The sequence below is a fragment of the Varanus komodoensis genome, unplaced genomic scaffold (genome assembly GCF_004798865.1).
Source record: "Varanus komodoensis strain SLA01 unplaced genomic scaffold, ASM479886v1 scaffold9, whole genome shotgun sequence".
Lineage (NCBI taxonomy): Eukaryota > Metazoa > Chordata > Lepidosauria > Squamata > Varanidae > Varanus > Varanus komodoensis.
The window spans coordinates 8,939,475-8,954,402 of NW_025336598.1; the positions used below are offsets into that span (position 1 = coordinate 8,939,475).

The 14,928-nt window shown below is 40.7% G+C and overlaps 1 protein-coding gene across 6 annotated transcripts in view; it reads right to left on the bottom strand.

Moving 5' to 3' along the window:
• BOD1L1 (biorientation of chromosomes in cell division 1 like 1) overlaps positions 1–14,928 on the bottom strand; it is a 71,266-nt gene that overhangs the window by 20,049 nt on the left and 36,289 nt on the right. For 5 of the 6 annotated variants that reach the window (XM_044417632.1, XM_044417631.1, XM_044417633.1 and 2 more), the window contains 4 exons: positions 7,459–7,522; positions 4,917–4,990; positions 3,897–3,975; positions 3,288–3,367 (listed from right to left, as the gene is read on the bottom strand). In XM_044417632.1, the coding sequence (XP_044273567.1) occupies positions 3,288–3,367; positions 3,897–3,975; positions 4,917–4,990; positions 7,459–7,522 (297 nt within the window). Of the gene's footprint in view, positions 1–3,287; positions 3,368–3,896; positions 3,976–4,916; positions 4,991–7,435; positions 7,523–14,928 lie in introns of those variants that run through there. The other variant, XR_006413493.1, reaches the window with a different exon arrangement.

Genomic DNA, 14,928 nt, shown 5'->3' on the forward strand with positions numbered 1-14,928 from the left:
ACATGTCAGGCCAGTGACTGATCTAGGTTCAAATTCTGGGTATTTCAGTAGCAGTGCTAGCAGGCCTGAAGGGCGTGTCTGATGTACAGATAAGCCTTTTTTGATATGCAAACTAGGGTAAGATTCCCTAGAACTAGGGTAAGTACCAGACAGGAGAATAACAGAAGGTTGTTCAGATCTCCTTCGCCTTATCTGGCATATCAACACTTTCACCATCTCTCCCCACTATACATAATCTGTGCTGCCAACACCTTTCTCAACCATATAATCAGTGACACAACACTTCAGTATATCGTTCAATGGACATTACTCATACTCAGAATTTAGAATAACTGAATTTTAAGTGGCAGCCTTTCAGACCTGAACCCTCCACAATTAAATATTGATGTTAAATCTCACAATACATTTACAATAAAGCAGTTGACTCAAGCTATTTTCTAGAACAGACCTGGAGTCCACTTTTAGTCCATACATATATTTGGGGACCCATTTCTTAATTTTTAAAATCATATATTTGAATCGTGGTAATTGATTGTGTTAAAACCCATTTTAAATCAGGCTGTGACTTAGTAGTAAGACTTGACCCACCAGTTAAGGATCAGTGTGATGGAGCACTTTCATTTCAATGCAAGTTAGAGCCGTGATTCATGTATGTTTTATGTGATAATAACTGATAACATTTTTATAAGAAGGACCAGTAACTAGAATAGTAAAGTTGGAAGGGACAGGAAGGTCCAACTCCTTACTCAATGCAGGATTCCAAGGCAAAGCATCCCTAACAGATGACTGTCCAGCTGCATAGTGAATGCCTCGCCTGTGGGAGAGTCCATGACTTCCCTATGTAATTGGTTCTACTGATGCATTTCTCTAACAGTGAGGAAGTTCTTCAGTCAGAATCTGACTTCCTCTAACTTGAGCCTTTATTGAGTCCTGCTTCCTGAGATGATCAAGAAGAGATTCTGACCTTCCTCTGTATGACAACCTTTCAAGTACGTGAAGAGTGATATCATATGTCTCCTCAATCTTCTCTTCTTGAAACTAATTCTTTCAGTCTCTCCTCACAGGGCATAGTCCCCTGGTCATCTTTTTTGCCTTCCTCTGAACCTTTTCCAGCTTGCCTGCATTTTTCTTAAGCTGTGGTGCCCAGAATTGGTTACAGTATCCAGAATGAGGCTTAAGTTGATGGAAACCAATAGTATGTATGATTTGGAAGTGAGGCTTCTATTAATGCAGCCCAGAATAGCATTTGCCTTTTTGTAACCACATCACACTGTTGACTATATTCAGCTTGTGATCTACAACAATTCTGAGATCCTTCTAATTGGTAATACTGTTGATCCAAGTACAACCCTTCTTGCAATTATGCATTTGGTTTCTTATCCCTAGGTACAGAACTTGGCATTTGTCCTTGTCCAAGCCCAGTGCTCCAGTCCATCAAAATCACCTTACATTTTGTTTCTGTCTTCCAAGGTGTTAACTATCCCGAACAATTTTGTGTCATCTGAAAATCTGGTAAGTGCTCCCTGTTCCTCCTCAACAAAATCATAAAAAATGGTGAAGAGCACTGGCCCAGGATGGCATCTTTTGATACCCTACTTGTAACTTCTCCCCAGATTGAGAAAGTGACACTGATAAGCACTCTGAGTCCAATTCTGTAGTCAACTGTGGATACACTGAATAGTTGATCTAGCCCACCTTTAGCTAATTTACTAATCAGAATATCATGGGACACTTTATCAAAAACTTTGCTGAAGTCAAGATATTTTATGTCCACAGCATTCTCAGAGACCACTATGGAGGTAACTTGATCAAAAACTGAGATCAGATTAGTTTGGCAGGATTTGTTCTTAACAAATTCATGTTGGCTTCTAGTAATCATTGCATTGTTTTCAAGGTGTTTGCAGATTGACTGTTTTATAATATGCTCTAGAATTTTCCCAGCTTCCTTCTTGTTAGCCTTTTTGAGGATAGAGAGGAACAGTATTAGTTCTCCATCAGTCATCTGGCACTTCATCATCTTCCATGATTTCTTAAAGAGAACTGACAATGGTTCCGAGAGCTCTACCTTCGTTTTTAAATAATGAACACCTGCTGTGACCAGTACCACCTGCCCTTCTCCCTTACTGAGAAACTAACTGTATATTACAATGCAGGCCACATAAAATTGAGTGGTACCCTTGCCCTCAGTTGATCTAAAGGTTGAGCTCCCTTGGCATCACCCTTTTCTGAATTGTCCACAATGCAAGGGCCCCAGCATTCACTTAATTACTACTCTCCCCAAAAGTTCCCTGCTGTGCTTCGTCCAGCAACAACAGGTATTATGACTCTACATCTCAACAGTCATTACTTGTGGGTCATATTTTAAAATATAGTACTTATTGTACACAATGCCTGCAATTTGGAGGGTGAGGATCTAGGGCAAATCCAAAAATAACTCTGCGAGTATATATAAAAATCCTAATCCTAATAATATGACATCTGAATATCATGGGGCAAAGCAGGGAACACAAGCTGCCTTTAGAGAATTAGGACAAGACATGACCCACTCAAGATTGTCTGGCTTGCATTACCAATACAAGCAATCATTCAGTCACACGAGGAACATGACAGAAGCTTAGTTAAAGCCCTCCAAAGTTTTGCTATATATAAAAATGTCCACTGAGGACTAATTAATTAGCTTTGTAAGATTTCTGAATCAGCTCCACACATGCATGCACAGCCCATATGTGTGATGCAGAGACCTCAAAGGAGATCGTGTAATAGCTTAAAAAAAAAGAACAAACCACTGTGTAGTAATGCATAGATACAGTAAACTGGTAGTCTTACTGGCTCCACTTCATACACTGTTTTTACAGTTTTAGTTACGTTTTAAAAAATTGTTCTTTCCCCATCCACACACACACACACACACTTCAGGCTGTCAATAAGGCACATATGCAGACAAGCCAAATAGTAACTGTTTTGTGAGCTAGTTTTTTTTGTGTGCATTTGTTTGTAAGGATGTACTGGACCATACAATTTTATATAAATTCTAAATTGGACCAGAATAGGTTGACTCTTCTTGAGTGTTATGGATACAAAATTAGTCCATCCCAATCAAAATGGCTTATGGAAAAATACAAAGAATTCTAAAATCAAACTATGTAAACTAAATACATGAATGGCAAAACCACCCGGCCATTAGCAAGTACCACATATGTGTGCCAAACATACATATGTGTGCCAAACATTCCTTCTACACCAATGTATTTTAGAAAGTCACACAGTTGACAACAGATTAACAATACCGCATTAATTTCTGTTGTAGCTTCAAAATAATGGCTCCGTTCAGTTTCCTCTTCCAAAATTTGGCACACCAGACCAACATCTGCAAAATAATATTAACATTTTTCTGAAATGTGTTTCAAAGACTTAGAGGCAAGAGTGCTGTAACCTGGTACAGAACTTTATATGTACCAGATTACAACACTCTGGGAACCCTCTGTGAAAGATGTTAGGAGACAGAGTACCCGAAGGAGGGCCTTCTCTGCGGTGGCGCCCCATCTATGGAATGCGCTCCCCAGAGAGGTCCGCCTGGCACTGTCATTATATGTTTTTTGGCCAGGTTAAGACCTTTTTATTTAATCAACATTTTAATAAGTTTTAATATTGTATTATTTACCATTATATTTTAACCGCAGTCAGAGTGGGTCAATAATTTAATTTATTTATGTTTTGTGGTATTTGTATTTTATCTTTGTAAGCTGTCCTGAGGCTTTTGCAAAGGATGGCATATAACTATCCTAAATGATATATATATATATCTCAGATTTGCCTGCAAGCCAAATCATGCAAATCTAGTCAAATGTTCTCTACCAGAGAGTAATGTGGCACAATAAGAGCAATTTGTCAGCTACCTGATTTATGCTCTTCATTATCAGGGTGTCTTTCTGTTTCCAGCTTGTCATTCTCTTTCTTCTGATAAGGTATTTCTACCTAGAAGTAGAGGAAAGGGAAAATGCATTCTATTTATTTATGAGAGCTGAACAGGGCATCCATGCATAGGGTTGCCATAAGTCAGAGGTAACTTGATGGCACCTAACAGCGATAAATGTTTGACTATCTGCTTCTTGGAATCTAATATAAGGTCAATGCAAATAGATTTTTCCACACTATTAAAACAGCTATAAGCCTGATTACAACACTGAAAGGATAACCAACCACCCCTGATAATGCAATGAAGATCTATTGACATGTTCAACTTTTGAATGGGTGGCATTTAGAGACCACCTGTGCATCATATAGAAATATTTGGCTGATCCCTATAGAAACTTGTAACTATTTCTATTGATAGCAGTGTATTTCCTTAGATGTATAAACTTATATAAACAAACTTATATATATGTTTATATAAATAAACATATTTATATAAGTTTTTATTGCAAGTGATATACTTATCCTTTACGCAGGAGACTTTTCTTTCTCCTTTGTAATTTGTTTTGGTTTTGTTGCAACCCTTTGAAATTCAGAATAACAAATAAAAAGGAAAAGAAAAAGGAGAAAAGCTTTGACTTTCTGAATCACACTGAAGTTCAACTAGACCGGTATTCTGTTCCAAACAGCAGCTGGTCTCACAAGAATCAAAGCAGATCATAAACCCACCCCTCCACTGTTCTGTCCCTGGTATCTACTGTTCAGTAAGATACTATTTCTGAGCAAGGAGGCTTCATTAATATGCTGTTGTTCCAACTAATTCTATATGAATGTGTGATCCTTCTTGAAAAGATTGCCAGTCTATTAAACATGCATCTGAAAATCTTATCTACAGTTCATTTTAACTACTGAGTCTGGAGGCCTGTTACAGGGAAAGACAGTTTAAAGAAAAAAATGTTTTGTTCAGTAGAGAGAAGTATAAAACAAGGAAAAGGAACACAAACCTCTAATGCTTTTTCATCAGGAACTTGATCATCTACTGCTTCGACTAGGGCTGAAGTACCCGAAATTTCAGGAGCTAATACACAAAAGCAGAAAAATAAGGATTATCAATAATAACATATCCCTTACACTTAATAGTGCTTCTCATGCATTATTTCGAATTTTCCAAGAACCCTGAAAGGTAAGTGCTAATTTTATATTATGCATGTGTGACTGAAAATATTGTTTAATCTAAGACCACCTAATGAGATCACAGCAGACCTGAGATATGAAGTGGTGATATCCTGATTTAAGTTCCTAAGCACAATGTTACACAACCTCAGTAATCAAGATGGATTGCCAACAATTATCACAAAATACTGCTGGAACAGTGTAAATGAACTTTGGTTGATTTGTAGATAGCATTTGCTCAGTACCGAGGATTAAGTATCTAAATCCCTGCAGCTACACTCAGAGATGAAACAGATGGTGGAAAAACAGATGTGCAAATGGATCTGGCAAGCATGTCACCTCTGGATTGCAAATAATAGATCTGGAATGGGGGAATGGTACAAGAGTTGTTGGGAAAGTATTTACCCTGCCCTTTTATTTATAGACATTTTTTTCGCTTCCCCATCAGCTCTGGAATGCCCTCACTAACAATTTAGAAATAAATTCTACTATAATTTTGGGGATCATCTCTCTTAGAGGAAACTGCTCTAGCAGAACACAGATTCAATATATACATCAACTTTTTGTTCTCAAGAAAAAAGCAGAATCTGTTGTTTTCTTGCATTTTATTTATAATTTTGTAGAAAAAAAGATCTGTAAATGGAGAAGCAACATCACCAATTTAGTTGAGCCCTTCACTAGGATCTCTAGCACTAGTTCCAAATGTTTCTGGTTGTGGCATACTATGGCAGAGGCTACCAAATATGTTACTTCTCTATTATCATTTGTCATAAAAAGAAATCTTTGAGATACTCTGTGTATGCACATGGAAATGTCACTGTGTGTGGGGAACGTACTACAGTTTGTGTGTAAGGAAAGTCCCTTAGCTTGCCTCCCCCTCACTGCCATTCTTCTTTACAACACTGCCTCCTCATGCTAACTTGGATCTCAGGTAGTGACAACAGATGGGTTGTTTAACACAAAGACTGTAGGCAGTGAGTGAACTGCTTCCTACATGCTTGCCATTTCCACTTTATTTCTGCTGTCTGCCCCTCTGGGTTCATACATCACAATTAACAACCCAAAAATGACATGGAGGCAGACAGAAAATAGTGAGGTCTCTGTCTCCTATGCAGCACTGACTTAAAATGGGTCGTTTGACCCATAGGGTTGTGCTGTGTGAATCAGGACATTGGTTCACTCTCCAGGAACTACAAGACAATATACGGCTCTTTAAACTTGTTCTGCTCAGCAGCAAAGAGCCTTCCCTGCATTATGCACCTCAGTTGCTGCTGCCCAGGCACAAGCAGACATGGAGGCCCATAGGGTGCGGGGAGGACCCTACTAAGCACCAGAAAAGTAGTCTGAAATTCCCAGATGTTTATTCCAAGTTCAAATGTTTAAAAATCCCATTTATTGGAGCTTCCCACTGTAAACTTAGAATATGACTAACTACTGGTATTAGCCCAACCCTTCCTTGTGAACAGAATGCTCATTAAAAAGTCATTTAAAACGCACACATGCTTTCTTTTATTGTTACTACTTTCGGATACAAGAGATAATCTTTCGGTTTTTAAAATATACTGTCAAGTATACAACCAGCACAGCAACAGGTTATTTACATTCCTTGAAATCTTGGACTATGAAACTCCCTGTCTGCTGTGCATACTCAGCTCTGACAGAAGACATGAGTCTCTTTTAAACAACTTCCTTTTACCTAGGTTGAATCATATCAAACAAAGAAAAGCGGGTATTCTAAAAATGTCTCTGTAATGGGAAATGGATTACTAATTTAAGACTTGCCATGTCTAACAGCATTTATATTATCACAATATGTATTCCATTGTAAATATCTGGCATTGTGAAAGAGCAATTTAGCTATTCTTTTTGGGAAAAAACATAAAATTTGAGCCAAGAATCACCTAATTAAAATGCGATTAAGCTCAACTCACTCACAGGGCAAAGAGAGTAGCCAAGACACCCAAAGGGGGTAATTGAGGTACTGAGAATGGGAGGGAGATGCTGTTGTTGGGAATAGGGACGAGACAGCTTAACTGTCTTTCACAAATGCCACTGCTTATAGCTCAGGGGATGGAGGAGAGTAGCTAGCTTTTTTCTTTTATTGTTTTCTACCGAGATATGTTACATATAGCTAAAATGTGGGGGGCTCAATGAAGTGTGGATGTCAATCCCTTATTCTAAGTGCTTCTGTGCTCCTGCTTTTTCAGCCACATTTTTTTATTTTGGTACATTTAAGACTACGGAGATGTAGACACTGTGGGTTATTTGTTTTATGAAGTTCTATGTTAAACATGATACATGCAGTCCTACTGACCGATAGCTAAGATCTTGTCCTACATGAGTGAATTACCATCATTAGAAACCTGGATTCACCTTTAGAAATCTCTTCTGGCTGACTGTCTTCAAAGAGATTTTCCTTTGCTGGACTTTGCAGATCCTATCAGTAAACAGTAAAAGAAAAATGTTTCAGAAATACTAATATCAAAATCTCTGGACATCTTGCTTCCAAGTTGATTTAAAAAAAATATGTCATGAAATAAGCTGCAGTAATACTACAGAAAAATGAGTGTGTGTAGAATGGCAGACTAATAGAGCTCTGCAGTCACTAATAAAGGTATTGAAGTGTAACATACATGCAATACTGTGAACACCTGAAGCTACTGACATCTGATTGTTGTCATAACAGGCTATCATACTGTAAGCCTACATTTTCTCTAAGTGATATTCAAAACTGCTTGAGTGGACTCCCACTCTGCAATGAAACTTTCCCTTCTTCCTCTCCTCTTACAGTCCCTCCCTCTACATCTGCTCCAGATGGTCCCCAATTCTCCAGTGCAGATTTCAGAGTTTGGGACTGCATGAAGGAGGGGGAAACAATTCTGCCAATGGATACAGATCCATCAAAGGAAGACACTAGTTAGATAACACCACCCTCTGAAAATATTCAGTGTGTTAAAATTATCCAGTGCTTACCCTTCTGCACAAAATGATTTCACAGGTAAGGGAATATATGTAAAGAGGATTAAAGATCTGTAATATTAATAAAATTTGGTATAGATTACCTACGTGTGAGGAATCATATTCTGACCACATTATAGATCAATCTGATAAACAGGTGAAACAGTGTTTGTTTGTTTTAAGTCAATTGCTTACCTGTAATGGCCAGTCTTCAAGTGGTTATCTGTGTGTTCACACATATGGACTCTGTACCTGTGTGGAGCCTGCTGCTGGGAAGATTCTAAAGCTAAGCATTCAATTAAGCTAAGCATGGGAGCTCCTCTCATGGATGCAGGGAACAGAAAGGGGAGGGGGTCCTGCCCATTCTCTCAGTTCTATTGAGACCGCATCTAGGTCCTAGGAGGAAGATTGAGGGAGGAGGGTTGTACTGCCCCCATCTGCCCCTGTGCTTCCTGCAGAAGGGGGCCAGCTGTCTTCAGTTTGACACCAAGTGGAGCCATTGGGCGGGCTGTGTGAATGTATTTTCCCCTTTGATACCGATGCTGCCAGGCCCAGATCTTCAACTGGTACCAGGTGCTCATGCTGCTCTGGGGTCGCACCCAAGTGCTCTCCTGGGGTCAATCTGGCCTTCGGGTGTCGATGGTCAGTGTGGGTTCCTTCTCATGAATGAAACATCTCTCAGGTCTAAGTGCTCTCTCAGGACCAACCAGGCCGTTAGTGTCGATGGCTGACAGGAGCACTCATGGCTTCTGTGCTTCTGCTTGCGGGTGCTGGCCATCTGTTTTGCGCACGTGGCTGCTTTCCTGACCACGTGCTCCTGTGTGAAGAGGTCGAGCATTTGGAGCACATGGCTTCCAAGGCCCTGGCCCTCAGTCAATTGGCCCTATGTTTCCAGGCCTGTTTTGTGAAGGCCTAGTAATAGGGGCACAAGCTGATGATCTGTCCCTCCACCAAGAAGACGGAGGGAGTTTCTGACTATGGGGGTGGGGATGACTCCCACCATGGATACACTTCCTAAGGGTGCCTTTGATACGTTCATGGTAGATGGGGAAGACAGAGAAAGGAGGAGGAACTGGTAGAAGGGTGCAGAAGATCACAGAGAAAGTGGATTTTACAAGTAAAGAGTGAAAATGAAGTTCATGGAAAAATGGGTAAAAAGGAGGCTGAGTAGGGAGCCAAGGAAGAAAAAATAGTAGAGAGGAAAAGGTAATAAATGCTGGAAACATATTCAAGTTGAGGAGAGAAATGCTTCCTAATCTAATCTAAGCATGGAGGTGGTTGAAAAGGAACTGAAGGAATGGGCAGGAACCCCTCCCACCAATGCAGAGAACAGGGAGGGAACTATCCGTAAGAGTAGACTCTTCCCAACAACAGGCTCCATGTAGATGCCCAAACCCATATGTGCAATGTACAGAGACCATGAAAAAGAACTTAGTCTTGTCTTTTTTCCTGCTATTTCTAACCATTTTTATCCAGCCATTTTATCCTGACGGCTGGGCAAAACATTTTAAATATTTTCATCCTTGGTCCTTTAACTGCAAACAAAAATTGGAGGAATAACAAAGTTGTGCTCCTTTTGTTTTGATAACAAAAATATGTTGAGTATTTATCAAGTTATGATTTGAATCCTCAGTACAAATCAACACATTTTAATTAGGCTTCAATGCTTGCCCAGAGCCCAATTTGGCTTTCCAAGGTATAGTCTTTTGCTTTGGAAGTCACCAGCAGGCTGTTTGGCAAGCAAGAAGTTTGGGGAAGCTCTGAGTTGGATCCAAATCTTGCACAGCAGGACCTCATCATCCCCTTGCATGCTGCAAATCCACTTCAGAGGATCCCCTAACCAAGCAGGCCAGAGTTGTGCACACAGGAGAAAGGGTAACACAAGTCACCAGCAATATAATGAACTAAATCTAGTCTACAAACAACATTCAGGCAGTGGTGAAGGGATTTTCAAATAGGAACAGAAAGAAGCATTACTTCCACCTTTGACCTGTGATATTAACAGAGGACTTCATTTCAACAATGGTAGTCTAAGCTTTCTCTCTCAACATCTCTCTCTCTCTCTACCCTCTTCTGTTCATTTCCTTCCAAAGAGCAAAGACAATTAGAACAAAAGACAGCAGGGATACAGAGATATATGCCTACCTACCACTCTCCTTTTGGTACAACTCTCCTCTCCTAGTTAGCAGTTCCTGCTTGCCTGCCAAATGATCAGTAGCATTCTGAAGCCTTCAGGGCAGTCATCACTATGGCCTTTTGTTGACCTGCCACTTTCAGCCAAATAGCTCTTTTCCAGCCAACTCACCATTCCATACTTACTGGGCATACTCACATACCATACTCTTTTTGGGATTCCTCTAAGGGTTTTTCCTCAAAGCACCCTCACTCCCCCCCCCCCCCAGCTTTGCAAATCTCAAAAATACCTGCAAATACCTCCCTCTTTAGTGTGGATGATGCCATTTTGGCAACAGAAGGATTGAGAGTAATTCCTCCTGAAAGTGTTACAAGAGGAAGCAATAGCCTGAGCCATTTTATTTTACCTCTGCTGAAACATTTTGGTGTTTGAAGTGGAAAATCCATATTACCCCACTCCCCACTGCTTTAGCAAGCTTGTGGCATCCTTAAAACCTTTAACCAAAGTGAGTTTTATAGTGATCTGATCCACAGAGCACAATCCATCAAGAGGCTATTGAGGGTCAACTTTACTGAAATGAATGGAAGATGTCCAAGAACACTACTGTGCAGCTCTTGTTCATTCTACTCCATGAGATGTAACTTCTCAGTGTCTTGTGCCCCATGGGAGAAATACAACTGATGTATAACTTGAGATTTTATTAACATTTACATACAGTCTAATCTGCTAAAAAGCCATTGAAGAAGCTTACAAAAATTAAAAAAAACAATAAAACAAGAGTTTAAAAACAGTAAGTAAAACATCAAAACACCACCCTCACAGGTTTTAAAAGGTTAAATTAAAAAGATGAATCTTCATAACTGTTCTAAAAGTTATGAGTCAGTTATAGTGGGTCAGTCATAGTACTTCAGGGAGCAGATTCCAGTCTGAGAACACAGGAGAAAGCCCTTTTGGACATGTCTGCTGTTTGTGGGTAACAGTGCTCTCAAAAGGGTCCTTCTTGCAGATCTCAATACATGAGTAGGTATGCAGAGAGACAGAGTCATAAGCTAGTTAGAACCTTAAAGCTTAAAACTAACACTTTGAACTCTGCCTAAAAGTGAACTCGCAGCCAGGGCAAGTATTTCAAGACAGGGGTAGTACAGTTCTGCAACTGTGCACCAGTTAGAAGCCTAGCTGCCACATTTTACATCAGCTGAAGCTTCTGGCCACTCTTCTAGTGTACTGAGCATTGTTGTTAGATGCGAAGTTGCGTCCAACCTATTGTGACCCTATGGACAACATTCCTCCAGGCCTTCCTGTCCTCCACCATCCCCTGGAGTCCACTTAAGCTCACACAAATTGCTTCAGTGACTCCATCTAGTCACCTCATCCTCTGATGTCCCCTTCTTCTTTTGCTGTCAATTGTTCCCAGCATTAGACTCTTCTCCAGGGAGTCCTTCCTTCTCATTAGGTGGCCAAAATATTTGAGTTTCATCTTCAGTATCTGGCCTTCTAAAGAGCTGTCAGGATTGATCTCCTGTAAGACTGACTGGTTTGATCTTCTTGCAGTTCAAGGGACTCAAAGAAGTCTTCTCCAGCACCACAATTCAAAGGCCTCAATGGCATCTGCCTTCCTGATGGTCCAGCTTTCCAGCTATACATTGCAACTGGGAAAACCATAGCCTTGACTATATGCACTTCCATTGCCAGGGTGATGTCTCTGCTTTTTAGTATGCTGTCTAGATTTGCCATGGCTTTCCTCCCAAGGAGCAAGTGTCTTCATTTCTTGGCTGCAGTCCCCATCTGCGGTGATCTTGGAGCCCAAGAAATTAAAATCTGTCACTACCTCCATTTCTTCCCCATCTATTTGCCAGGAAGTGATAGGACCAGATGCCATGAGCTTAGTTTTCTTAATGTTGAGTTTCAAGCCAACTTTTGTGCTCTCCTCTTTCACCCACATCAAGAGGCTCTTTAGTTCCTCTTCACTTTCTGCCATGAGAGTGGTATCCTCTGCATATTTGAGGTTGTTATTTCTCCTGGCGATCTTAATTCTGACTTGTGATTCATCTAGCCTGGCCTTTCACATGATGTGCTCTGCATATAAGTTAAACAGGCAGGGCGACAGTATACAGCCTTGCCAAACTCCTTGCTCAATTTTGAACCAATCAGTGGTTCTGTGTCCAGTTCTCACTGTTGCTTCTTGACCTGCATATAGGTTTCTCAAGAGACAAATAAGATGGTCTGGTACTCCCATCTCTTTAAGAACTTGCCACAATTTGTTGTGATCCACACAATCAAAGGCTTTAGCATAGTCAATGAAACAGAAGTAGATGTTTTTCTGGAACTCCCTAGCTTTCTCCATGATTCAGCGTATGTTAGCAATTTGATCTCTAGTTCCTCTGCTTCTTCGAAATCCTGCCTGTACTTCTGGTAGTTCTCGGTCCACATACTGCTGGAGCCTAGCTTGTGGGATTTTGAGCATAACTTTGCCAGCATGTGAAATGAGTGCAATGGTGCGGTAGTTTGAACATTCTTTGGCATTGCCCTTCTATTGTTTTCTTCTATTTCTTTGCACGGTTCATTTAAGAAGGCATTCTTATCTCTTCTAGCTATTCTCTGGAATTCTGCATTCAATTGGGTGTATCGTTCTCTTTCTCCCTTGCCTTTCGCTTCCGTTCTTTCCTCAGCTATTTCTAAAGTTTCCTCAGACAGCCATTTTGCTTTCTTGGATTTCTTTTTCTTTGGGATGGTTTTAGTTGCTACCTCTTGTACAATGTTGCGGAACTACGTTCATAGTTCTTCAGGCACTCTGTCTAACAGGTCTAATTCCTCAAATCTATTTGTCACCTCTACTGTATATTCATCAGGGATATGATTTAGGTCATACCTGAGTGGCCTAGTGCTTTTCCCTACTTTCTTCAATTTAAGCCTACATTTTGCAACAAGAAGCTCATGATCTGAGCCACAGTCAGCTCCTGGTCCTGTTTTTACTGACTGTATAGAGCTTCTGTGCTGATCGTCTGGTGATGTCCATGTGTAGAGTCGTCTTGCTATGACCATTGTATTCTCTTCACAGAATTCTACCAGCCTGTGCCCTGCTTCATTTTGTACTCCAAGGCCAAACTTGCCTGTTATTCTGGTTATCTTCTGGCTTCCTACTTTAGCATTCCATTCCAAAAAAATGATAAGGACATCATTTTTTGGTGTTAATTCTAGAAGGTGTTGTAGGCCTTCACAGAACTGGTCAACTTCAGCCTCTTCAGCATCAATGGTTGGGGCACAGACCTGGACTACTGTGATGCTGAATGGTTTGCCTTGGATTTGAACTGAGATCATTCTGTCATTTTGGAGATGGAAGCCCAGTACTGCTTTTCCAACTCTTTTATTGACTATGAAGGCTACTCCATTTCTTCTGAGGGATTCTTGCCCGCAGTTGTATACCTGATGGTCATCTGAATTAAATTCACCCATTCTGTTCCATTTTAGTTCACTGATTCCTAAGATGTCCATGTTCAGTCTTGTCATCTCTTGTTTGTCCAACTTGCCTTGATTCATAGATCTTACATTCTAGGTTCCTATGGAGTATAAATCTTTACAGCATTAGACTCTCCTTTCACCACCAGATACATCCACAACTGAGTGTCCTTTCGGCTTTGACCCAGTCACTTCATTCTTTCTGGCACTACTAGTACTAGCCCTCTGCTCTTCCCCAGTAGCACATTGGACACCTTCCGAGCTGAGGGGCTCATCTTCTAGCGTCATATCTTTTTGTCTTTTGGTACGGTCCATGGGATTTTCATAGCAAGGATACTAGAGTGGGTTGCCATTTCCTTCTCCAGTGGATCAACTTTTGTCAGAGCACTCTGGTATGACCTGTCCGTCTTGGGTGCTCCTGTACGGCATAGCTCATAGCTTCATTGAGCTACACAAGCCCCTTCGCCATGACAAGGCAGTGATCCTTGAAGGGCTACGGGGCATTGTAGTAGTCCAAATATAATGTAATCAAGGGATGGATAACTGTTGCCAAGTTAGACTAGTGAGAAAATCTCACAGCAGGGGCATCAAGTATAACTATATAAATAATATTCCTTGCCACAACAGCCACCTGAAGAACAAGGACCAGCAGAAGATCCAGGAGCACTCTCAAGCTATGCACCTCATCCTTCAAGAGGAACACAACTCCTATCAGAACAGGATGAACCCAAACCCTGAATCAGGCTTTTTAGTAACTTCTCTGTCTGAATTTAACAGTTTATTCTCTCTCATTAGATGGAGTCGCTGGGGCAGCGGATGTGAGCTTGGGTGGACTCTGGGAGGATGCTGGAGGACAGGAGAGCCTGGAGGAATGTTGTCCTTGGGGTCGTGATGGGTCGGGCATGACTTTGAGACAAAACAAACCAAACTGCTCTTGCATGCACATGGTTGTTGAATCCAGGCAACTTTCAAGGGATTCCTTGGTGCTGGGTCACAAAGATCAACACAGCTGCATACTAGTGGCCACTTACTCCAAAACTTCCAATGACCTCTCCCAGTGCATTCATATAAATATTAAACACACACATTCTATATGATAGGCAGATACTCATATGGAAGGGTCAGAGGCATAAATCTTCCAGTATTTGTAAGTAAATATTTTTAATACAATGATGTTCGAGTTGAAATAGTATCATAACAAATCTGTCTGAATCTCAGAACAACTATAGAAGTCTCTGGGAAAGCACAACTGCTTCCAGAATACAATTCTAGCCCATCATTCTGCATGTTGTGAT